Source organism: Natator depressus, chromosome 6 (genome assembly GCF_965152275.1).
Source record: "Natator depressus isolate rNatDep1 chromosome 6, rNatDep2.hap1, whole genome shotgun sequence".
NCBI classification, from domain to species: Eukaryota; Metazoa; Chordata; order Testudines; family Cheloniidae; genus Natator; species Natator depressus.
This window is the reverse complement of record NC_134239.1, coordinates 19,241,829-19,267,232: the sequence shown is the minus strand read 5'-3', so window position 1 is coordinate 19,267,232 and position 25,404 is coordinate 19,241,829. Positions and strand designations below refer to the sequence as shown.

Below are 25,404 nucleotides of genomic sequence, written 5' to 3'. Positions count from 1 at the left end.
CAGATTTGTGGTGTGTGCATGCGTGGAGGCATGGATGCCCTAGTCAAGGGAGTCAGTCCCATTCTGAAGAAGGAGAATTCAGCTCTGACACTGTGGCTGACTGTAGCCAGGAAGCACCAAATATCCTGGACCCCAAACCCTCTCATCTGTTTCTAGGCTGCTGTCACAGTATTTGGGGGCCCCTTTAGATCACGGAGCCTGTATCACTGATCTGTGTGATCCTTCTTTAAGCTGAGGCAGCTGAGCCACTCTTCACGCTGGTGGCTAGAGCTGTAAAAAACCCTTTAGATGAGAGTCCATCCCATGTACGTGCAGGGCAGCATCCACAGGCAGACGCTGCAACTGTTTTACTAGATTGTAATCTGACAACACGTGGTTTTAGCTAAGAGCTTTGAGGCCAGTAACCTCTGTTCAGTTCTTCCCTCTGCAGACCATAACCTACCCCAAACTCCTCATTCACCAAGGTATAAATTCCTTTAGTTCAAATGCTAAATGTACTGAAAATGCCCTTCCCTGTAATTGCAGAAGCTGCTGGACATGTGAGTGCAGTACTGGCAGCCCTCCTCGTCCTGGGGCTGCTGCTGCTCATGGCTGTGATCTATGTGAAGTGCCGCTTGAATATGCTGCTCTGGTACAGGAACCGTTACGGGGAGCTGGAGATCAATGGTAACCCTTAGGATTTTGTGAATCTGGCTTTCAGTGCCATTTGCACTTTGGGTTTGAGGGAGACGGGGAAAGACTCAATGATCCAGACATTCCGGGCTTCTGCTGCTTCTCTAAAGGCTTCATGAGAAAGGGATTGGAAAGCAGACGTGAACTAGAATTGCCCCGGACCCAGGGGATCTTCCAGCCTCCACTTGCCCACAGGGTGACTCCCACCCAAGGGCCAGCCTGCCTCCTCCTAGCTTGCCCAGAGTGCTCCATATAGCAGAGACTTTTTTTTTTTTTTTTTTTTTAAAGATAATCCCTAATGTGTCTGGATTGTGACTCCTTCTTCCTCTAATAGAGTCTCTCTCCTCTTGCTTCAGTATGTTGTGAACGGAGGCTACTCCGTATGTCGAGTTAAGGTTGAAGCTAGCTTCCTCTTAAAAGCATGATTTGTCAATCCACTCCACCAAAGCCAAACCAATCAACTTGAAAATTCCTATACCACATCTCATCCGGAGGCTCAGTTCTTCAAAAAAGTTTGCATCAAATCACTCAGGGAGTTTCAGGAATGACATTCTTCTTCGAGTGCTTGTTCATGTCGATTCCAGTCAGGTGTGCACATGCTGCATGCACAGTCATTGTAAACTTTTCCCCCTTAGCAGCTCCCGTTGGGTCGGCTAGGGAGCCCCATGGAATGGTGCCCTCATGGTGCTCAATATATAACCCTGCTGACCTGACCCCACTTCAGTTCCTTCTTACTGTCTGTGGCCGCATTGGAAGTGCGTTTCGCTTTCTTGCAGGTGTTCCCTTAGCCTATTACTTAGTCCTACCCAGTTTCTTGTTTTAGTAGTTAGTATAGAAATTGGAGAGTGGGATCGTTCCTATCCCCTCACCCTCACCTTGGGCTTCAGGGCATGCTTCAAGCCTCAACCTCAGCGGCAACAGAGGCAATACCAGCCCTGCCCGAGGCAGGATACATACCACCGTAGGGGCAGGAACAATAGGTGTAGACCTTCTAACCCTCCCTCAGGCCAGGGGCAGGGCTTGACCAAGCCATCGTCGGGATCCAAACAAGGGTTTTAAAGGGACACCTGAGGACAGTGCACCCGCTACTATCACGGATCCTTCCCCAACTTTCTGAACTGTCTATCCCACTTCTACCATGCCTGATCCCATATAGCACTGGACCGCTGGGTTCTTTGCATGGTAGAAGTGGGATATTCTCTCTAATTCTGCTCCTCCCCATCCCTCCCACCCCCTTCCCCGTCCCTCTTCAGGGACCCTTCTCACAAACAACTCCTTAGCTAGGAGGTGCAATCGCTCCTCACCATAGGGACAGTGGAGGAGGTTCCTCAAGAGCTAAAGGACAAGGGATTCTACTCTCACTATTTCCTAATCCCCAAGGCAAAGGGGGGGTCTCAGACCCATCTTAGACCCACGAGGACTCAACCAGTTCATGGTACAGTTGAAGTTCCAAATGGTCTCCCTGAGCACGATTATCACTTCCCTGGATCCAGGGGAATGGTACGCCACCCTCGACATGAAAGACACGTACTTTCATATAGCCATTTGGCTGGCCCACAGATGTTTCCTGAGGTTTGTTGTTGACCGCATACACTATCAGTTCACGGTGCTCCTATTCGGTTTATCGACGGCCTTTCAGGTGTTCACCAAGTGCATGCTGGTGGTCGCAGCTTTTCTCCGCAAGAGATAGATACAGATGTATCCCTACTTCGACGACTGGCTTCTGCGGGGGTGCTCCAGGGAGCAGGTGGAGTCCTAGGTCTGGTTAGTCAGAGAGACCTTCCAGAGACTAGGTCTCCTCCTCAACGTGGACAAGTCAACGCTGTCACCGACCCAATGAATAGAATTCATTTGGGGCGGTGCTGGACTCGGTTCAGGCAAGAGCCATACTACCAGAGTCCAGATTTCAGGCGCTGACAGGCATCATTCAGACTCTCAGGCGATACCCCACCACAACCGCGAGGACGTGCCTCAGTCTCCTGGGACACATGGCGGCATGCACCTATGTGGTCAGGCATGCCAGGCTGAGGCTCAGACCACTCCAGGTGTGGCTCGCCTCAGCTTATCACCCAGGTCGAGACAATTTGGATTCAGTAGTAATGGTGCCAGAGTGAGTCTTAGATGTCCTGTGCTGGTGGCTGGACCCTCGCATGGGATTCCTTCGCAGACCATTCAGCACCCCTCAACTGTCCATGACCTTAGTAACGGGTTGGGAGACCCAGCTAGGAGACCTACAGACTCAGGGCAGGTGGTCACAGTCCAAGATCCCACTCCACATCATTATAAAGGAGCTCAGAGCAGTGAGACTAGCCTGCCAGACCTTCCATACCAGAATACAGGGTCAATGCATGGCAGTGCTGACTGACACCACCGCCATGTTTTACATAAACAAGCAGGGCGGGAGGCTGTCCAGATGTGGGATTTTGGTATAGCCCACTCCATTCACGGAATGCATGGAATCGGTGAGGGAGGTGCTGCTGGAGGTGTCCTATCTCCCTGGAGTACGGAACGAGCTTGCAGACCACCTCAGCAGGTTGTTTCGCAACCATGAGTGGTCCATCCGGCCAGATGTCATACATTCCATCTTCCAAAGGTGCAGGTTTCCCCAGGTAGACCTATTCGCCACCAGGAGCAACAGGAAGTGTCCAACATTTTGCTCTTTCCAAAAGCACAGTCCGGGCTTTATCTCGGACGCGTTCACATTACCTTGGGGGACCGTCTAATGTATGCTTTCCCGCCGATACCACTCGTCCACAAGGTACTGCTCAAGATCTGCAGAGACAAGGTGGAGGTAATTCTGCTGACTCCGGTGTGGCCATGCCAACACTGGTACACCACACTCCTGGAGCGGTCAGTGAACATCCCAATCGCACTGCCGCCCCCAATCTGATCACACCAGACCACGGTCGCCTCCTTCACCCGGACCTCCAGTACTTCCATCTTGTGGCTCAGAAGCTTCATAGTTAAACCCAATGGAGCTCCAATGCACAGAATTGGTGAGGGAGGTGCTTCTTGGTAGCAGGAAACTTTCCATGAGGGCCACTTACCTATCTAAGTGGAAAAGGTTCTCATGCTGGTGTGAGCGCAGTCGCCTACCTCCACTTCGGGCATGTATACCGTTCATCCTGGAGCATCTACTGCATCTGAAGCAGCAAGGTTTGGCCAGATCATCCATCAGAGTACATCTTGTGGCCATCTTGGCGTTCCATCCGGGAGAGTTGGGGCGCTTGGTATTTGCCAACCTTATGGTGGGCCATTTCCTGAAAGGCATGGAAAGGCTATGTCCACAGTCCCAACCACTGGTACCTGCTTGGGATCTCACTCTGGTCCTCACTAGGCTAATGGGGCCCCATTCAAACCACTGGCTACATGCTCCCTTCTGTATCTCTTGTGGAAGGTGGCATTCCTAGTTGCTATCACATCAGCCAGGAGGGTGTCAGAGTTAAAAGCGTTGGCCTCCAACCCCCGCTACACAATCTTCCATAAGGACAAAGTACAACTCAGGCTGCATCCGGCCTTCCTGCCCAAGGTGGTATCCCAATTCCACATTGGCCAAGACATTTTTCTACCAGTCTTCTATCCCAAGCCACATGCTACTGCACAGGAGCAGAGGCTTCACTCGCTAGCTATGCGGAGAGCGCTAGCATTCTAGATTGGGCGCACAAAGCCTTTCAGGAAGTCAAAGCAGCTGTTTGTAGCAGTGGCAGACTGGATGAAGGGGCCTCCGGTCTCCTCACAATGCATTTCTTCCTGGATCAGGGACTGCATCCGTACCTGCTACGACCTCGCCAAGGTCCCAGCCCGCGCTATTACAGCCCACTCAACACGAGCTCAAGCCTCGTCCGCCACGTTCCTGGCCCAGGTGCCCATCCAGGAGATCTACAGAGCGGCAACCTGGTCCTCGGTGCACACGTTTACCACCCACTATGCCATCACCCAGCATGCTAGAGAGGATGCAGGGTGGTTCTCCAATCAGTGATTCCTTAACTCTGAGTCGTCGCCCCCCCGGGGAGAGCTTGGGAGTCATCTGATTGGAATCGACGTGAACAAACACTCGAAGAAGAAAAGACGGTTACTCACCTTCTTGTAACTGTTGTTCTTCGAGATGTGTTGTTCACTTCCATTCCAATAACCACCCTCCTTCCCCCCTGTCGGAATAGCTGGCAAGAAGGGACTAAAGGGGGGTAGGGTTGGCAGGGCCCTATATTGAATGCCATGAGGGCGCCACTCCAGGAGGCTCCCTAGCTGACCCGAGGGGAGCTGCTGAGGGAAAAAGTTTCCGACAACCATGCATGCGACGCACGCACACCTGATTGGAATGGACATGAACAACACATCTGGAAGAACAACAGTTACAAGAAGTTGGGTAACTGTCTTTTTTCCCCTGTGATTTAGTTAAAAAGATACATGTGTGAACTTAAGATGCTATGTTCCTAAAAAGATACAATGGCATTCAGAGATACAGAGTTTCTGTATTCTTATGAAAACCGGTACCATTTCTTTAACTCTTATGAAAGACACTTTTCACTGTTAGGCCTTGTCTACACGCATCTGCACCAGTTTATGTAAACCAGTTCAAACATTTCTGTAGATACTTACTTCAGTTTAAAAATGGCTGTTCTAGCACATCCTTACCTGAGTGCCCCCTTCGAGCATTGTGCAGTGCAGCCTCAGTTTCCCAGCGGTTCTTCCACTGCTCCGCCCAGCCTCCAGCACTTTCTGGGGGTAAAGACTTAGCCCTCTGGCTAGGTTACTTGCAGTTCTACCCCTTCCAGGGCACTCAAAATCCAAAATAAGCCTAAAGCAATATAAAATTAACCTCTTCTCCGTTCCAGGAGATCTGCTAGACATCAGTCTTCCCCAGTCTCTGGCCTTAGCCAGCCTTCTCTCCCACAGTGAGAGCCTAGCATCTGGGCTCTCTGTCTGCTCCCCCAAGGGCCCAGGCCTCTTCCTGTTAAACCCCTCCCTGGAAGCCTGCTTCCTGCTCCAGGTGTCTCCAGTTGGGCTGATTTGGCCTTTGATAGCCAATTTACCCTCTTCCTGTCTTGCATACCCCATTATAGGTCCAGTTGTGGTTTAGATTGAATCTGTTCCCATTCAACTTTTGCTCCAGTTGAACTAAATTGGTTTAAGTAACACCTTAAGTTAAATCAGTGCAACCCATCTTGAAGACAAGACCTTTAGGATTATTGTCAAAGTGAAGCTGGTAAGTGATTCTGTAGCAGAAGGTATTACACAGGTTAGAAATCCTAGGAATTCCACTCTACAGAAACACCTAAACATTGGAAAGTTGGCAAATACATAAGTCACCTAGACATCCTTAACTCTTCCCCATTGTGCCATCAGCACGCGGATAATCTTTGCAGTCCGTCACAAAAGTTCAGTATGATTTTTTTTGCAGTCATTAATGAGATGTCCCTGAGTAATGGACGGATAAAGTGTTCTCCAGGTTTCTGGTTTTTGGTGTGGTGGGGCAGAGCTAAGATTGTTTGGGTGACTTTAATTCTGTATTATCCACTGTCTTGGCTAAATTTTTATTTGGGACTTTTTGTTGTCATTTCTTTAAAATTGCAATACTCTTAAGGATTTTTCGCTCAAAATATATCATGGATTCTTTCAACATTAACTCAAATTATGGTTGTTTGCAAGGATGCCATAGCCATATTTGGTCCCAGGATATGAGAGGTAGGTGAGATGATGTCTTTTATTGGACCATCTTCTGTTGGTGAAAGGTACAAGCTTGTACCTTCCACCAACAGAAGTTGGTCCATAAAAGATATTACCTCACTTACCTTGTCTCTCTAATTATGGTGTCTTTTTAGAATCTGGGAATACTAGGAGTATGTGCATGTGTATTTTATCTCCTATTTCTGCGTATTAAAAAATACATCAGTATAGAGATGGTGAGAACTGTTGAAGACAGATACTTGGGACCATTGCCAGGGTTGCTGTGGGATTTGTATTACTTGTATTACAGTGCACCCACCATCTGCTTGGTGCTCTTCAAAGCATCTACGAAGAGATAGTTCTTGTCCCAAAAAAAACATGCGGTCTGCTAGCACAAACCAGTGGTAATAACAAGTATAGTCCTCTTTGGGGAAAGAATTTGGATGATTCTGGATTGGACACTGGGGTGTAAGATCAGGTCCCGCTCCAGTTCCTGCCTTGCTCCTCTCAGGAGGACAGGGACATTTTACAGTCCACCCCTGCAGCTTTCTGGTCCATGTGGCTGGGATGTTGGGTTTCCTATATGGTGAGTTTTTCAGTGTCGTTAAAAATCCTGGAAGTAGCACCATCTAGTGACACAGCAATTCGTATGCAAGTTAACACAGGTGCCCTGCCCCAAAGAGATTCCAGCCTGAGGTGTCTTAGCAATGCTTTCCCCAGTTGGGAAGCTTATAGGAAACTGGCTGTCCGTGCTGACAAACGGAGCTCTGTATCTGCCACACTGTAATGTTAAGTGTGTCTTTTGCCACCCCCATTCTCCCTTGCCCTGCTGGGCACTTTTCACAGATGGGAAGCTGTATGATGCGTATGTGTCTTATGCAAACTCCCCGGACGACAGGAAGTTTGTGAACTTCATTATGAAGCCGCAGCTGGAGAACCGTCATGGCTACAAGCTCTTCCTGGATGATAAGACCATCCTACCCAACTCAGGTATGGACCATCCCAGACGCTGCCAGGCCACAGGTTAGATGGGAGGCAAATGGACATACTCCCACTGCTGGGAAGTCAGCCTGGACCTTAGGTTAATGAACCTGCCCTTTAGGACCCAGGAAGCGTCACCTTGCATAGCAGATCTGCTCTCTGGTATGCCACTTCCCTTTGCTCTCCCACACACCTTGCTGTCAAAGATTACAAACACAAACTGATTCAGAATGCTGTGATGTCAATAGCCGAGTGTTTTAGAGATGGGAAAAGAGAGGCACTGAAAGGTCAAGTGTTCCCTCCAACGTCATATAACAATTCCGTGAGAGAGTTGGGGATGGAACCCAGGAGTCCTGACACCTGGTCCCCTGCTGTAATCACTGGGAAACACTTTCTTCAGATCCGGCAGTGTAACCTGAGTCTGGGAGAGAGGAGCACTTTACTCTCTAAGACAGGCTGGGTTATGAATTCAACTGTTTGAGAGACTGTGGGCCTCTTCATGAGGACACCCTGTTGCCCTCAGTTTGGGTTCAGATGCTAAGGCAAGCCATTCCTGGAGGAGGAGGAGGAGGAATAGTGAAGTGCTGGTGGCCCATTCTGGCTCTGCTTAGTCTTTGCCCTGGCTGTGACTGTGAATCTCATTCCTATCCTACTCCCGTAGAGCCTTCAGCAGACCTGATTATGAACGTGAGCCGGTGCCGGCGCCTCATTGTGGTTCTCTCGTATGCATACCTGGAGCAAGACTGGTGCATCAACAACTTCAGGTAACTGGCTGGTCACTGAGCAGGGTTCTAGGCTGCTGCTTTGCTCTCCTAGTAGCACAGAGGTAGTTCTCACTAGATTGTCAGAATGACTGCATGGCAGACTGCACCCTGTTCTTCTCCCCCCTCTGCAATCCAGTCATGTTATTCCTCCTCTTCCTCCTCCACACTGCTGGGGTGTCCAGCAGTGGAGTCACTGAGAGCACAGGAGAGAGTCTCCCTGCTCTCAGTTCCTATGTCTGGTGCCACAGCAGCCTGTGGTGGCTGTGAGGAGCAACTGCAAGTAAGTCCTGCTCGGTGACCTAGAGCATGCTCAGTGCAGACAGAATCTTCAGAGTGTTTAGCAACCAAACTCTAACAAGTCTCTACTGAGCATGTGCAAACTGCAATTTTTCCCAGGCCAGGTTCGGGTGTATTTTCCTAGGAGCAGCAAAAGGCACATCCTGGGCACCATGGTGACCTCCTCCCAATCCCACCAAATTTCAAGTCTCTTGTTCCAAAGCCAGAGCTTCTGAATGAAACTATTGTAAGATATTTTTTTTTAAAGAAAGGTGAAAAAAAAATTCTTCCTTAATCTTGTTCTCTGAAATGGTTCAACTTTTCAGCTCAAACTTTCTAAAACATTTGCTAGACACGTGACATGGAAAATTCCAGTCCAAACTGTGAAAGTTTGCCAAAGTTATAAGCAAATTAATGCAATCTTATCATAGACAGTATTGGGCAATCTTAACAAAAGGCATCTCTTCCAGCTCCACCTATAATGTGGTTACAAGCCCTAAAAACCTTGCCTCTATTGTCCTTACTCCAGCTTCCAAAGCAGTTAGCTCCCAAGCCAACGCTCACTGAAGTCAATGGGAGTCTTTCCATTGCTTTGCAGTTGGTCAGGGCAATGAAGAGATGGGTAAGCTGAACAGGCATGATTCATTGCACTCCTAACTCCCTGAAATGGTTGCCTTGTATTGCAGGGATGGCCTGTTGAGGCTGTTGGAACTGTCCCAAAGACCCATCTTTGTCGCCTTTGAAAGCCAGTATCGGGAGATAGAGCATATGGCCATTAACGTGCTGAAGCAGCACAAGAATGCTCTGACCTTACTGCTCTGGCGGGCCGGCTCAATGGTAAGCTGTGAGTGGGGTGGGAGCGGAAGGCTCTGGTCAGTGAGGTTTCTCACAGTACTGATGAAAGGCTCTGGGTACCACTCTCCTTGACAAAGCAGCATTTCAAACTTTACGAGAAGCACTGACACGCAAACTTGGTTCTCTGTGGTGGAGGGCCTGAGACGTTCTCTCTGCTCACTGACCTCACAATGGTGTGTGCCAAGGCCACTCTGCTACTCCAGAGCTTGAAAAATAGAGCGAGATAGGCTGAGTGGGGTCTTCAGGATTTTCCCCGCTGAACTCTGCTGGGACACTTCACTGTCCTGCCCCTATACATCCCTCCTCTTGGCATCTGCTATGGCTACTCTAGCCCTATGACTGGGAAGGCAAGCCAACTCCAATTAGTTGTCAGTTCCTGGCCACTAAGAGATGCTGCAGCCTCCCTTTCTGAAGGCAGTGAGCGCCACTTCAGCCCTGCTGAGGTAACAGAGAAACCAGAGATTCTCCCAAACCCACACAGACTGTATCCTACTGCAAGGAGAGGTGCTGAACTGTCAGGCCAAGCCTATTGCTACCGAGGGCTAGTCTACGTTAGAAGCGCTACAGCGTCGCAGCTGCGCCGATGCAGCACATCTGGAGACGATGCTCTACGCCGACGGGCGAGAGCTCTCCTGTCGGTCTAATAAAACCACCTCCATGAGAGGTGGTAGCTCTGTCGACAGAAGAAGCTCTCCCGACGACATAGCGTTGTCCACGCCAGTGTAACTTACGTCGTTCAACAGGGTGGCTATTCACACCCTGGGTGATCTAAATTATACCGACTTAAGTGGTAGTGTGTACAAGCCCTTAGGCAGCCTTGCTGGAAGTGTCCTGCAATACCAGAATTAGAGCGCCATGGCCTTTGAACAGCCTGCACTGCAGCTCTCCCCAGCAGGCCTCTTGGCTGCTGCCCTGGGCTCCCTGCACTGTAGCTCTCCTTGAGAAGCCCTCTGGCCACTGACACATTACCCACATTAATTGCTGGCTGGGGTTTTTCACAAAGAACAGTAAATCCTGTAATCCACATAATCCTCCCTTGCCTGGAAGCTCAGAGGCAAAGGAGCATGGAGTTTCGTAGAAGTGCTGTAGCTCCAGGTAGTGACCCAGATGGCCACGTGGTGGCACCATAACCTGAGAGATGGCAATGGGCAGTAGGTAAGAGATGTCTCCGCATGCTACAATGCTGGGGAAGGATCATCATCTCCAAACAGACATGGAGGCTACGGGACAGATTTTCAGAAGCGCTTAGCTCCCATTGAGAACAACGAGAGCTGCTGGGTGCTGAGGACTTTTGAAACTCGGGCTGTAAATGACTTGCCCAGAGACACACATCAAATCAGTGGCAGAGCTGGAACAGAGCCCCAGTCTCCTGTCTGTGCGCAGGAATGACCACACTTACCCAGGCTGTCTTTGCAGATGTGGTAATGGGATGGAAAAGTTAGATACACAATTGTGCAGGAGATTGGATGTCTAACAGTGTAAAGAGTGAGGCCCACAGTGACAGTAGAGCATTTTTAAACCACTCCCTACAATTAATAATGTTCCCTCTTCAGTCGTGTTATCGAAAGCTACATTCCCAGCGGTGCTACTCTTCAGAGATCAGCATGGACTCCCCTGGTGCCACTCACTTGGCTGTAGACTCCTCTCCAGTTCTCGGAGAGAGGTTGGGTGTACACTGTTAGCATTTGGGCTCTCTCATTAGACTAGCCAGGTTCTCCTGTGTACCTGACACAGGATGACTCAGGATGGAGCCAACCATTTAAACCCTTTGGCTCATTACGTTCATGGGAACACACTGCCTTTCTCACATGGCTTTGACATGTGCATCCAAAGCCAAGTTTAATCTTTGGCTTTCACTACCAAGAGCAATTTAGGGCTGGCTTGTCCCTGGCCTTTGCGCGCCCCACTTATGGGGCAGGAACAGCTAATCCCCACGTTTGGGGAAAATGCTGGAACTACTTTCTCTGCACTACTGGGGGCACAGCTTGAAAGTGTGGGGGCAAAGAGCGGTAGCACCATGTCCTCACCTACCTCTCCTACTTCCCCACTATGCATGCTCCCTGGAGCTCTGGGTGGATTTTGTCTCTAATTTCAGACCAGAAGTGCTCAGTTCACAAGTCAAATGTGAATTCTAACAGCCAACCCCAAACTCACACTGGGCTCTTTCCCTCCCTGCACCATCACCAGCAATAGAGGCTCTGCAGGCCTAACTCTGCCCTCAGTGCAGCTGGTGTAACCCCCGTCTTCCTCTCCTCGGCTATGCCAGTGCAAGCCACGGAAGGCTAATGGGTTTGCACAGACGTAAGCAGGGAAGGCATCATGCAAAATCATTATTCCTGGTGATGATGCAGAAGAAGGAAAGACTCCACTGTCAAATCCCAGAGCCCAGGATCTGGCAGTTACAAGAGCCAGGACCTTGGCTTTGAACTCAGCGACACACACTGGATCTGGAGCCCCGTTCTGTCCAAGGGAGACCTGCACTTTAACTCTCTCCAGAGCAGCGTGGTTGGGACTAGAAAGCTAGCTTGGAAAACTGGACAGAAGCTTTCTCTTGGGCCTAAAATGAAGTCCTGCTGCTTCCCACAGCTGTTTCTTTTTGAAACCCAAGCCTAGACCTGCAGCTTCTAGCCTCCATACAGTCTCAGCAGTTCTGCCAGGATCTCCACCCAGGTTCTGCTTGTTTTTCCTGATCCCAGCTTGGCGAGAGGCCATCTTCTGAATACAGTCTTTGCCAGAGCTCTGTTGCTGGGGCTTCAGACATGTGCAGGGACACGCCCTTGCTGACACTAGGGAGCTGTACTGCTGGAGCAGCCCTGCCAGAGTGAAGCAGCACTGAACAAATGCAAGATCCCCCCCAGCTTCAAGAAGAAAGCATTGCACACGCCAGACGGCCAGTGTCCGAGACGGCAGGCCCCATCCACACTTGCCCCTGACTGAAGGGGTTTGGAAGCTTCTTGGAGCTGGATTGGTCAGATCTCAGGCACTTCTGTACAGCATTTACTCCTCCAGAATTGATCCTGGCACTGCAGATAAGGTAGCACCGAATCCTTCTTGGTTCCGATAATGTGCAATTCCCAGTGAAGAGACAGGATTACACTGTTCCCCTGCTCTCTGTGGGACCCAGGAGTGTGGGGAATGCCCAGAAGGGGCAGAAGTTTGTGGGAGGAAGATGCTCTGGTGGATAGAACAGAGGACATCTAGTCAGGGGACCTGGGTTCTATTCCCTGCTCTCAGTTGCACCGCTGACCTGCTGGGTACCTTCTCTGGGGAAGGGACTTCCCCTCTGTGCCTCATTTCCCCTTCCACCCTTTGGCTGTCTTGTGTGTCTAGACTATGCTTGGTGGGGTAAGGACTGTCCCTTCCTGCAGCCACAGACAGGGCTAACACAATGGGGTCTTGGGTGCGGCTGGGGCCTCTAGGCTTGACAGAATACAAATTTTAAAAAAGTTCCATTTTCCTCTGATTTTTTGGCTGAGTTTCCAGCTCCCTCTGCCGAAAAAGAAGTTCTGTCTCCATAAACTTTTCAGGAGCCAGACCTGCTGCATGTGTCACAGCTCACATGCCCCAAGAATGTGCTCAGCAAGTAGGTGCTGAAACTTGTCCAGAGACGTGTCAGGGGTTGCGGGGCTTTGCACTCGGCGAGGGATATGGCTCGAACAGAGCTTGTAGGGGAATGCAACCAGGGTTCTCCCTCTTCCTTACAGACCCCGTCGTCAGATTTCTGGAAGGAGCTGTGCCTGGCTCTGCCACGGAAGGTGTCCTACCAGGGGATCATGGCGGACCCTCAGATCCAGCTCGAGGAGGACAAGGACCCCATGCTGATTCTCCACAGCAGCTACCTGGAGTACCGAGGAGACCCACATCCTGAGGGAGACCTGGGTACCGTAACCATCTGTCTGTGTTCTTATATGGCTCCCATTGCCATAGTTTCTGAGCCCCATTCTATAAAGGGGGTGTCACAACACACTGGCTGGGCTGCAGCCACTTATTCCATGAACACCTAGTGTCTAGGAACCTGCACCCATAGGGCCAGACTTCCCTGGGGTATGTGCCCCTCCCGCTGGTGTTCCGCACATGGAGCTGGGCTCGAGTAGGAGCAAAGTTCACCCCTCAGAACACCATTTCCAACCTCACCTCTGAGGTTACAGCCAGGATTAGAGGGCTGAGCAATGACAAAGGGCCATTGATAGCCATCTCAACAGTTCCTCCTTCCCCATCTCTCTGCATCTGCCTGCTGGAGCCTTGCACTCTGACCTGCCCCCCATAGAGGTGGCTGTGAGTTTCCTTCCCATGCCCCCAGGGCTGTCCTTGCCATTGACTTTGGATTGGGTTTGATGTGCTCAAATCCTGATCGGCTACCCGTTTCTAACACAAGATATTCATGCCTGGGACTAACTAAATCACCCTGGACGGCCACCAACCCCAGCTCCTCCCCTTTACCCCCAACATGCACACGTGCCACCTACTCTTCCCTTTCGGCCTCTTGGGGAGAGCCCCGCAGTTTACTAGGGCTCTGAGAAGCGCAGAGGAATTGGAGGCCCCATCCCTTTCCCTGTGCAGGCTGAAGCAGTCTAATATCCTCCAAGTCACCACGTCAAAGAGAGCACGGGCTAAAGAGAAGGGAAAGGTTGTACCAGTGGCCATTCACTTCCTTCCCAGGCCGAAAAGAGAGTGATGCTTGCTGGGCCTTGTCTCTTCCCAAGCCTCTGGAAGAGCTGCTGCTGGCTGGAGTAGTGGGAGGGAGGTACGCTTACCGGTATCTGCCCCAAAGGTCTTGGAGAGGCAGTCCAGGGTTTGTTAACACATGCTGAGTTGCCGGGAAATATATTTTAATTTTAGTCACAGGATTCAAGTAAGTCCTGTGCTTATAAAAGATTTACAAGCAGATGGCAACGCAGAGCTCAGCTTGTTTGCGCCCAGTGATTGTCTTGTTAGGAGGAGAGTGGAGAAATGATGGGCTTGGCACAGCTGGCTGGAGTTCAGACAGGAGCACTGCGGTTATTCTGTCAGGTGCTCTTTGCCGCCTGACAGCAAGTTGTCAGGCCTCAGGCACCCAAGTGTCAGGAACAGGAGTTACTGGTTGTGTGCTGCATCCCCACACAAGGCATGGCAAAGCTCCCCTTCTTCGGCTAGTGCAGCAGTGTGCTGGGATCCTGGGGCAGCCTTGTTCTCTAGCTTTGCAGGGCACTGGCAAGGAGATTGGGAAGACTGTGACCGGAAGATGTGGCAACAGCTCTTCACTAGGAGGAACAGTTAGTTCCTGGGTTTTTTAACTTCCTGTTCTTCCGCTGTTGGCTGGTATGGATTGACCCTAGAATTGCTATTCTGTGGTAGGAAAGCCCTGTAGTCTCTATCCAAAATCCCCGTTCCACCCTCAAAGCAAGCCAGAACTCCTGGGATTCCCACAGAGTAGGAGCGGCTGGGGGTCCTGTCCCCCATCCCCCACCGATCTCTACACTCTCTCCATCCCAGCAGGTGTCCGTGGGTCCATTTTAAGGGGCCCTCCGCCCCCTCGAATGACTAGCCCTGATGGACCACCAGCATTATCAGCTGGCATCATGGAAGAAGTGCAGCTGGAAGAGGGCCAGAGGAGCGAAATAGACATCTCTGACCTCGGCTCACGCAACTACGGAGCAAGGACAGACTTCTACTGCCTCGTGACAGAAGACGACCTCTGAGAGGGAGAGCAGAGACGGTGGGATTATTGCTCCCATGGGACTGGCCATCTTGGTGTCCCTTTAGCAGGAAATGCTGCTCAGCTAGTTTCTTTAACCCAGAGGCCTGGGTAGGTCTTCAGCACTCCCATTCCGGGGTGTTCTCTATGGGGCAGTCAAGGCAGGCGAAAGGGCTGACTTTCTACCCATCCACTGAAGCCTTACAGTCCCATCTAAATGCTGGGGATCTTAGTTTTTGCAACTGTTCAGGACCAAGGGAAATTGTTAGGAACGAAGAATTCAGCCTGGAACGGGCTGAAAGAGACTGGGGGGGGGAGGTGGCGAGGGAAAAGCCCAGAGAAAGCTGGTGCGCTGAGGTGGGCCATGGCATTGCAGATGGTGAGGGGTGTCTCTGTGATCGCTAGAACCATGATGGGGGCATTGCAGTAACAGATGCCAAGGAGGTGCTGGATTTTGTTATGGCCGTTGGGTACCGAGATACTGCGTCATGTGGTACCTGGCAAGCACGGAGTTCCTGGCTGTCCCACGGCGCTGGGTCTAGCGGTGACTGGGTTGGGGGGGACACCACCAGCAGGGCTAAGGATGGGGTCACCTTGAAAGGGGACTGGGATTTGTAATGAGAAACGTAGAGCCATAGGACAGCGTAGCACTGTTGCAGCAAATGCACATGGAGGCCTCAGCCAGCAGCTGGAGCTAGTGTGTGGATAAGAGGCCAGACAGCGCAAAGGTCTGATGGGAGTTGGGGGGACCTAACTCAGCCTCAGGACTGAAGGACAGAGACAGCCAGGGGCGTTAAAGCAGCTTGAGGGCAGACACCAGAAAAACCCAGGGGACTGAAAGCAGAGGCTGATCCTCCCCTGCTGCACGGTTGGTTGCTCAGGGGTCCTTGTACCACCAGCACTTCAGCAGGGGCCATTTCCTGTGAAGGAGCAAGAGCAGGGACGTGTCGCTCTCTCCAGGAAGTGCCCCGTAACGGCATCGCTCACCGGCACGCTTTACAGCGCTGCTCCTTAGGGACTGACAGGACGGCTTTGGAAAGGGTTTCCTTGATTCACAGAGCCGCTTTGCTCTTTCTTCTTTTTGAAATACAATTAAAATAACTGTTGTTTTAAGCTGCTCTTGGCCTTTTCCCTCCACCAGCAGTTTTAGGAGAGGATGGAGGTTGTGAGCTCTTTGTGTAAGGAGGGCTGGGATCTCACGTTCTTCCCTCTTTGGGCAGTGACATGCAGCCCCAGGGAGAGCTACTCCTAGGCCAAGGGCTTGGAGTAGCAGGAAACGGGGCAGAGCCTAGTGGGGACTCAGGACTGGAATAGCAGGGGGGCTGCAGGTCAGGAATGAGGTGTGTTGGCAAAGGCCTCTGACCTTGATTGCAAACTGCACAGCCCCGCTCCCTCCCATGGGGGAACGCTAGTATTTACCACAGCCCCGGCCCCAGACAGTACTTCTCCCCGGGTACCTGTTCTGAGACACGGAAGTGAGCAAGGGGCCAGTGTGGGACACAGAGACAGCACAAACAGTGGGGACTAGCAGGAGACGCCCCCCCCCGCATTCATTTTCAGTTAGGACGTTAGCATTCACGAGCGCCGACCCTAGCTACGGTCCTATGGTCCCACACTACCCCCTGTGTTCTAACAACGGCTGCTGCCACTGGCAAATAGGGTTAGAGATGGGTCAAGCCAGCCAAGAGATGCGGGGGCGGGCCTGGCCCCAGCTTCCAGAGGACTCTAGATCCTCAGAACTGCTCACTCCAGCTCCATCCTCCAAAGGGAAAGTTACAGCATAGACTTAAGACAAAGCAAAAAACTGACCACTTCTGTGCTCTGCCTGGGGAGTGCGCAGAGCACTATCCATGGGCTCGTTAATTGTCGGCCTCGCTGGAAGGTGAATGGGGCTCATTCAGGGAGTCTTTGCATGAGATTCGTCCTCCTGCTGATTCACTGCTCCACAAGGGCTCGCAGTTGAATTTGCAAGTAGCAGCTACCAGCACGGCTAGGCCCAGGGGCTGCCTGCGAGAGTGAGCTGTGGCTATGCAGAGGTCGTGACTCACAGTCCATGCGGTGCCTTTCCTGCTGGGCCAGCAGGGCTTCCTCAGCCCCCGAAATGCAGCTGCGAGGCTGGAGCCCAGCAGCGCCAGGCAGCAGCCCAGCAGCTGGGGACACCATTGCCCGTGGAGATTTTGTGCAGACAGAATGGGATGAGCCATTGCAAAGCCAGTCTGGGCTTGGGGCTAACACCCCTGCTCTTGCAAAACACCGGGGCACCTTTCGTTATCACAGGATCCAAGTGTTAAGCAAAAGTCAGCAGCAGCATCCCCAGTGCCAGGCTAGGGCATTGGATCTGCATTCACTCGGGAGGAGCATCAGCGACCGCCGCCCCAGTGCTCCCCAGCTTTCCCTAAGTCGTGACCAGCCCAGCCCTGCTCAGCCTGTGCAAGCCAAGCAGCTCACAGCCCCAGTGGTCTGACTCCAGCACTGCTGCAGGGTACTTGCCCTCGTTACAAAGCCCATCTTAAAAGCAATTAACTTTAGTATCAGGAAACTTTTTAGTCAACTGGGCAGTAAGGAGGGTTTGGCTGGCAGGGCTCCCCTGGGGGTTACCTGATCTGAGCCATGCCTAGCAGGGAAGGGACCGTCAGGAGAACAGCAGAGGCTGTGGCTAGGAGGTGCCGCACTCAGGCTACAGCTGGTCTTTTGCTGCTGGCTCCTGCCCAGGGGTAGCAGGCTGGGTTAGAAAGCAGAGGGAGCGTTAACCTGACAGCCCTTCCCCCTCTTCCTTCTCGGAAACACCACAGAAAGACCTCCGAGCCACTCACTGGTCAAGGCCTTTATTTAGGGAACACAACGAACTCCACTCCTGGCTGAGGAAAACAAATGCACCGAGAGAGATGCCAGCCTCACCTGGGAACCCCGCTTCGCCTCAGCCACGGGCTTGGAGGCCAGACTCTGGTACCTGCTACGCTGGGGTCAAACCAGAGTCACCCCCCAGCAGCAGTACCCTGGTGTCACCGGGAGTAGCAGCTGGCCTCAAGTTTCTGTCCCAGGCACTGAACCGTCTCCTCTGATGCAGTTTGCTCCTGTTGCTGAAGCTACCTCTCTTATCAGAATTACCCAGACTCCCCCAATCCATTCTGCTCCTCCCCCTGCCCCTGGACTCTGCTTATCTATTGACTTGTTTCTATAGGGAAACCCCAGAGAGGCAGCACGGTACAGCACTTATCCAGCGTCTCATGGCCACCGGTCAGAGCCTCATGCCCTCCGAAGGGAGAACCAAACTGCTACAATAGCGAGCGGATCCCAGCCTGGGCCCCCTCTAACAAAGGCGAGGTCGAGGTGAGGAGAGAGAGTAGGTGATCTAGTCCCACCGCTGGGGGGGTCAGAGCAGGTCCCTTCTATAATCTCCAGTGTTTTCTCCAGTTGTATTTTAAATGGCTCAGGCAGCGGGGCGGCCAGCCCGTCCCTTCTTCCCTGGAGAGACCCCTCGCTAGGAGATGCTGCCCAGATGTTCAGCCGGTCTTCCACGCCAGCAGCTCCCTCTAGCCAATGCCTCTCCCTGGTGTTTGTCGGGAAATACACTTCACCTGCCCCACTGCAAGCCCTCTCACTCAGCCCAGGGTTGGGTAGCCACATGGACGCGTGAGTGGCAGTGGGGATCCGAAGAAGAGCTCCGAATGCTCCCTGGGAATCCTTCCCCACCCTGCAGGCCAGGGGAGCAAGGGGCAGCTGCCCACCCACCAGGATGGGGACACATGTTTAATTCAGGCAAATGAAACTTCCAGAGTGACCCAAAGGGCTCAGCTCTGCCTGCTGTCACACAGCTATAGCTGCACCCTGTGTGACCAAGGGCAGGACTGAGCCCCAAGGATTTTAAAATGACAGAGGGAAAAAACCCACCCACCTCTACGTTACAGCGGTGCCAGGGAGCTTCCTATCTACAGCATATACAGGTACAATGGGCATGCGGCTGGAGCAAGGCAGCGCTCGGCCCCGTAGCTACCGCAGGACTGACCGCAGCGACAAGACCAGTCAGTGCCTTCCGATTTGTGTCAGAGGCCAGGCCAGAGGGGAGCAGCTGAATCATCTCAGGGGGGCTACCCAGAGCACTGGGTCTGATGCCAGGCACCCCTTCTGCGGCAGCCATGAGCCCCTGGGCTAGTGTGGGAGACAAGGCACAGGAGGCGGGAGGGACTCCTCCAAAGAGCCAGCCCCTGCAGTTCAAGGGCAGGCCTGCTGGCTAACCCTGTGTAGGACATAGCAGCTCAAGGTGTGAGTGCTGCTCGTGTTACAGCTACCCCAAGGGCCCTTTGGCGCTGTGCCTCTGATCAGTGCTTGCTTCCAAAGCCGTGAGCAGCTCCCAGTCAGGCCCCGAACCAGCATCATTCCCATCCCACAGGGCAGGTGTGGGAGCCAGGAGGGCTGTTTAAAGCTCCAGTAAGCGACCAAACGTAGTGCACAGGCCAAGCCAGGAGTTTAATCATGATCTTGTAACTCAGTTTTCATCCCAAAGTGCTTCAGACTGTACAGCTAATACAGAAACCACCTCCCCAGCCAGTGACATGCCCCCTCTGCGGGGCCACAGAAGCTGGTCTATGCCAGCAATGCCCCAGCTTTTAGAAAGCCAAACGAAGCTGAAGCTGGGCAGAATTTCATTATCCGATTTGGAATATGGGAAGGACACCCGCTGGGGGCACTCCTGCAGCAGGGTCTTCAATGAGCAAGAAAGTTCAGCCCTTCACCATACAGGTGTGGCCAGTTTTCCATGCAAGCGCGAGCATTTTAGGGCAACGCAATGCAGATGCAAGGATAATCGGTCCCAGGCAGCTCAGACTGATTCCCTTTAGCCACTGGCAGGGCCTTTCCCTATTACATTAGGGAGAAAGGGCACAAGTGCTCAGACACTGGTTTCCCCAGAGTGTTTGGTTTGGTCCTGCAGCAACCACTTTCCCCAGCTGGTTGTATTTAGGCTTTTGTTAGTGCAGCACTAAACACCCGCAATAGGCAGCACTACCCCACCCGACAACACAGCCCGCCTCTGATGCATCCAGCAAAGGGAACACGGAGCACAAAACCCAGCCTGTGTGGAGGGCCTTGGCCCGCCAGCCCACAACACACTGTCTCTTCAGTCGGATTTTAATACACCACACGCAAACGACCTTTAGCAACTCAGTTAATGAGACCAGGTCTCCCCGAGAGCTGTGGCCCTGCAAAAGGCACACGCGCTGGGGAGTGACAAGGCCAGGGTCAGTGTCAGCACATACCAGGCATTCCCGCTTGCTAGCAGAGCACACGCTTACCTGCACAGGGAGTGGAAGAAGTGTCGCTGCGCTGAGAACGACCGCTCCCGACCCCAGAAGCAGCTTTAGGGAGGGGGCTGCCCTCTGATTGGCATAGGGCTGGCCAGCTCACCCTCTGACAGGCACCAGAGGGGAAGCGTCGCTGGGATGAGGGTCTGACTGCAGTTGGGCCCCTGGTGCGAAGGGAAACTAGCGCTAAAGAAGTCAGGTGAATAACGCTCCTGGGTAGCTCTGAAACCTCGGGCCTGTGTTTGTTTTGCCAAATTCCATTCAACCCAGGTCCACAAGCCCACAACATAACCATACTCCCCTCTCCCCCCGCTTCCTAATACATTGTGAGCATGATACAAGCCCCAGACACCCACCACAACTAGACAAGTATGGCCCCACTAGCCCCAGGAAGCCAGGGGCTCCTGACACCAATGTCCCACTGTGTGCACACCTTCCCCTTTAAATCCCACAGACCCCAGGACAGAGCTGAGATCCTCCTTAATTTAAAAAATACAAGTCCATGGGGAGGTGGGTGTGCACGGGGAATAATAGCCATAGAGACATACTGCGTTAGGAGTAATCCAGAGGTCCAAGAAGACCTTGCAAAGCTCCCTTCGTGTCCTTACAGGTGCTGGCAGGACTCCTGTGCCATAGAATTCTAGAATATCAGGGTTGGAAGGGACCTCAGGAGATCATCTAGTCCAACCCCCTGCTCAAAGCAGGACCAATGGCCTGCCAAGTGGAGTCCTTTGACTGCTCCTTGGGGCATGCCCAGAGCAGTGCTGCTGGAGCGAAGGCTGCGCCGATGTCACCAGGGGAGGAGAGGCTCCCAATATGCTTGAAGAAGAAGCTGTCATGAATGCAAAATGAGGCCGGCCAGCCAAGCTGCTACTGGTCTAGATGGAGGAGAACGGGAGCTGCAGCAAGGGGGGATTCCTGGGGCAGAGCCACAGTCTGTACTGCTGTGAGGACAATTTTCATCGGGAGAGCTAGGGCTGGTCAGTCCCGTCTCTGCCGCTCCGGGGATGTTCGTCCTACAGAGCTAGGAAATCCTCCTTCCGGTAGCCCTTCTGCAAGACACAAACAGACCGGTCCTAAGGAGAGAGATTTCTGCTGAGGAGCCCCAGCACTGCAGCCCAAGGGGGCAAGTCACACATGCAGGCCTGTGTTCTCTAAAGTGAGTGAGACCCACCCTCTGAAAGTCAGGCCCCTCTGAAGGGGTCTCAGGTTGGGCCTCCCAAATCACTCATCACTTAAAAATATGGGCCACAGAAAACCTCTCTCCTTCCTGGGCCCCCTGGGGTCGTGCAGCCGTAGGCGGATCACACCAAGGTAGGGATGTAACCAGACTGAGGACCGATAGGACATGTTGTCCCCTTCCTTGGTCCCCCCAAGGCCATTTTTCCCTGGTGGGGGTTGAATGGCCATCGCCAACAGCTCATTAGACTGTCCTTTCATTTCTGAGCAGAGCTACAGAGCCAAGGAAATCGAAGAGGAGAGAGGGCACCGCTGTAGTGAAGCCAGGACCAGGAGTGGTGAGGCAGTGAGGGACAGTCTGAGAAGAATGAGGACCCTGCGTATTTCCCATTAACAGGCTGCTTCCGAATTTCCTAGGCATCCCCCTCAGCCGACTGGTGAGTCAATCCCTGGGGCACCCAAACTCTGCCCAACCCAGGGCTGCATCAGCATCTCCCAGGATCCCAAGGGCACCTCTAGTTTGCATAAAACGGAGCAGATGGCCTCACCTTGAGTACCAAGGAGACTCCTGCAAGAGATGACAGGCCCCAGCCCACCAAGCTTCATCTTAGCACCTCAGATCAAGATGGAGCAGGCGATGATGGGACCCATAGTTTCCATGGGCTGCAGCGGGAGCTGTGGCTCACAGTTGAACCTCACTTAGGTGACCTGGAGCTCCCTCCGCTGTCCCTGTGCCATGTCCTGGGGAACATCCCCTCCAGAGTCTCAGTCAGGAATTGGGGCAAGCAAGGAAGAGGCTGCCCCCTGGGGAATTCACCCCAGGTTTCATGCTGAGCCCAGGAAGTTTAGGGAGTGCTGTGCTGAGGCCCTATCTGCTGACTGTGCTCACTGCTTGGATGGAAGAAGAAGCCCCCAGTCACCTGGGATGTCACTCCCTGAGCCAGCCCCAAAGCTCTCGGCAAGCCGAGGGTTAAAGAAATCCTTGTGGGTGCTGGGTGTGTATGTCAGTCTCCCTCTGGCCACACACTGACTCGGAAGGAGGCAGAGAACTGAAGACCAATAAGGTGGCCACAGCTCCCCTGCCTTCCCAACGTACTCCTGTCCCAGGGTGGGGTGGTCCTTTAAGGGGTGTGGGGGAGAATGGGGCTTAGCCCCCACCTGTCACTAACCAGCTGCCCCTCCCAGCCCGTGAGATAACAGGCCAACCAGCAGCTCACTCAAGGGGGAGAGCCATGGGAACGCTTCTGGAGGAGACCTTGCCATTCTGCTAGGGGCAAGGGTTGGCTGGGGAGCCTTGCTGGGTGGGCAGCAGCAGAAGCAGCCCTGCAGGGCCCAGGGCAGGCAGCAGGGCCTGGGTTTTCCGGTTGGGATTGAGGCTGAACTGTGTCTGCACAATGCAGCCCTGGGAAAAGCCAACGAAGTAGTGACCGTGGTGCGAGGTTCATTGATGCACTGGCTAGTGAGTTGGTCTCCCAGCTTACACTGGAGTGGGGAAACCACGGCCAGGTTTGGGGAGACCCTGTTACACCCCCCTCCAGGCTGACCTAGTCTAGACAATTTTGTCCTAGTCTAGACAATGCCTGCAGGGAGAGTCCCACCATGTGCAAGCCAACCCGAAAGACAGCATTGGCTCCACCCCAGAGCGGAGCAACCCAACCAGAGGCTCAGCCGAGCTAGTGCCGAGCGCGCTGGCTCAGGGAGGAACGTACCATCTTGTAGTCCCGGTGCAGCTTGGTGTACTGCCACATGTTGGCCAGCAGGCTGGAAGCAGCTCTGGAGGACTTCTCGCTGTCCGAGCTAGGGCAAACACACAGAGGACACAATGACGCCATTTGTTCCTCGCCCGTTAGTGTCTGTCTGGCACAGGCCCAGGAAACACACATGTGGGGACGGAGGGCGCTATGCGAGAGGCACTCTGAACACAGGGTGAGGATTTGGCGGTGTGGGGAGAGCAAGAGAGAAGCCATGGAGTACACCAGGACCAGATGGTCACTGCTGCACTCAGGCCTGAGGGCCTCTCATCAGGACCGCCATGCTGGGTGTGGCTGGAGAAGTTACTGACACATCCGCCAGCCAAATCCTGGGAAGATGAAGCTGGGTGGCTAGGAGTGTCCCATAAACATATTGGGGCGAGAGAATTATTCCCCAAGGTGCGCTCCCTTAGGGTAAGGACCTGGGATGATTCACAGGAGGAATTCCTGGTGAGAAGACCCTCTCAGTGGTCCTGGGACCACTCTCGGAGTGTGTACCGGGGACTCGGACCAGCCCAAGCCCTGAGGGGGGTGGGGGCTGCAGACTGGCCAGGAAGTCCCCTGTCTCCCACCACACTGATCTGGAAATGCAGGCCAGAAGAGGCTCTCAGACGTTGACGTGAGCTGAGCTCCTGTGCCCAAGGAGCGGAGGGGCAGGGCTGGCTAACTGGGCTGGCAGGGAAGACACGCAGGCCCCCGCCAGCTCCTACCTGTCCCTTTTCTTCTTGATGTAGAAGAGCTTCCGGAGGCCGTCGAAGTAGACGATGTCGCGGGCAGCGATGGGGCTCTCCACCACCAGGTTGTTCAGCACAGCGACGATGTTCACAATGACATCGGTCGGGGGCTCCTTGTCGCCGAGGCCCCCGGGGAGCTTCTCAATCAGGTGGCTCACCACCTTGGTCGCTGCCGAGGCAAACGGACCGGCGTCAAGGGCCGGCTCTACGGGCTGGAGCAAAGCACTGGGGACAGGGCCACGAGAGCGTCACCCAGGCCATGCAGCAACAGACCTGGGTGATGGGATAGCAACATGCGCAATGGGGAGAGAGGCCTAGTGGGGTGCAGCAAGGGCCAGGACTGCCTGGGTCTCACTGAATGGCCTAAAGCAGGGAATCAGCAGCACAGCCACGCAACTCCCAGGCGGCACTAAACTGAGGGGAGGTGCAAAAGCTAGTGAGGACCGAGAGAGCTCTACAGATCCACCTGTGGTATTTTAATAGCACAAAAGGTGCTTAGACGCGCAGGCAGAAAACAGGTAGGGATTCAGCTTGGGAAAGGCTGTTAAAACACCTGGGGCCTTGGAAATGCTGTGAGCGTCTGCAGAGGAGACGAGTGGCTTAGACGGGAGTGTGCCGTGCGCTGTTTATTCGTTTGCAGTGTAGATTACTGCAATCTCTGGGCACCTGGCAAATGGCTGCCAGTGCCCAGCTGTGTGCGCAGCGGGGTCGTGCCATCAGCCAAGGTAGGGACGGCCTGTCTGTGCAGAGCTCTGCTAGGGGTGTTTGGGCCCCTCTGGGCCCGGAAGGCATTGAGGTGCCCAGGGGAGTGAAAAAGCACTAACTAGGCCTGGCTGGTCCCAGGGACGATGGGCACAGGCAGTAAGAGGAGCAGGGAAGGTCTCTCAGAAGAGCGGCCTGTTGCTAGCGGCAGCTCCTGCCCCATCTAACCCCTGCTGCCATCAACGGCCGCTGTCAGCCCTGGGCTCTCCCTGCAGCCCCCGCCCCCAGCACTCACACATCTCGTCCTTGTTGCGCGCATTGCGGGACAGATTGCGGATCAGCCCCGTCAGGGAGCGCAGCTGGTGGTGGTCGGCCGTGCGGACTCGGTCCAGCACAGGGTTCAGGATCCGCTCCTGCTCCAAAGCCACCCTGCTCAGCACGCCAGCCCACTGGGGATGGGGATAGAGAAAGGGGGAGTTACAGGCGTGTTGCACCCTGGGCCTTTCAATACCGACCCATCCCACCCTCACTACCCCCGTCCCTTCCACCTCTAGCCCATGTATCCCCCCATCCCCACCACCCCATGCATCCACCTGATCCCTGCCACTCCCATGCCCCGCCCACATATCTCCCCCTCCCATATCTACCACTCCATCTCCCTGCCCCATTCTCAGTGTGGGGGGCCCACTCCCACTCTGGTGCTGCCTTCCCTAGCCCCCTCACACCCATATTTCACCCTCCCCCGCTGCCCTGGAGACAACTCTGCTGCAGTAGGGAGGGCTGGAGGCCCTTGAATGCTCCCAGCTGCAAGGTAATGGTGGGCACAGGGGGGATGAGACCAGGGCAGGT

At 53.5% G+C, this 25,404-nt stretch overlaps 2 protein-coding genes across 5 annotated transcripts in view; one reads left to right on the top strand and one right to left on the bottom strand.

The window, feature by feature from the left end:
* Positions 1 to 15,926, top strand: part of SIGIRR (single Ig and TIR domain containing) — a 28,810-nt gene extending 12,884 nt beyond the window's left edge. For 3 of the 4 annotated variants that reach the window (XM_074956891.1, XM_074956893.1, XM_074956890.1), the window contains 6 exons: positions 526 to 666; positions 7,186 to 7,329; positions 7,982 to 8,084; positions 9,047 to 9,197; positions 12,920 to 13,094; positions 14,688 to 15,926. In XM_074956891.1, coding sequence (XP_074812992.1) covers positions 526 to 666; positions 7,186 to 7,329; positions 7,982 to 8,084; positions 9,047 to 9,197; positions 12,920 to 13,094; positions 14,688 to 14,893 — 920 coding nt within the window. In that variant the 3' untranslated portion in view covers positions 14,894 to 15,926. The remainder of the gene's footprint in view (positions 1 to 525; positions 667 to 7,185; positions 7,330 to 7,981; positions 8,085 to 9,046; positions 9,198 to 12,919; positions 13,095 to 14,687) is intronic. The other variant, XM_074956892.1, reaches the window with a different exon arrangement.
* A 1,783-nt stretch (positions 15,927 to 17,709) lies between these two features.
* PKP3 (plakophilin 3) overlaps positions 17,710 to 25,404 on the bottom strand; it is a 35,660-nt gene continuing 27,965 nt past the window's right edge. The window contains exons 10-13 of the mRNA XM_074954701.1: positions 24,851 to 25,004; positions 23,830 to 24,022; positions 23,078 to 23,165; positions 17,710 to 21,241 (exon numbers count right to left, since the gene is read on the bottom strand). Coding sequence (XP_074810802.1) covers positions 21,206 to 21,241; positions 23,078 to 23,165; positions 23,830 to 24,022; positions 24,851 to 25,004 — 471 coding nt within the window. The 3' untranslated portion in view covers positions 17,710 to 21,205. The remainder of the gene's footprint in view (positions 21,242 to 23,077; positions 23,166 to 23,829; positions 24,023 to 24,850; positions 25,005 to 25,404) is intronic.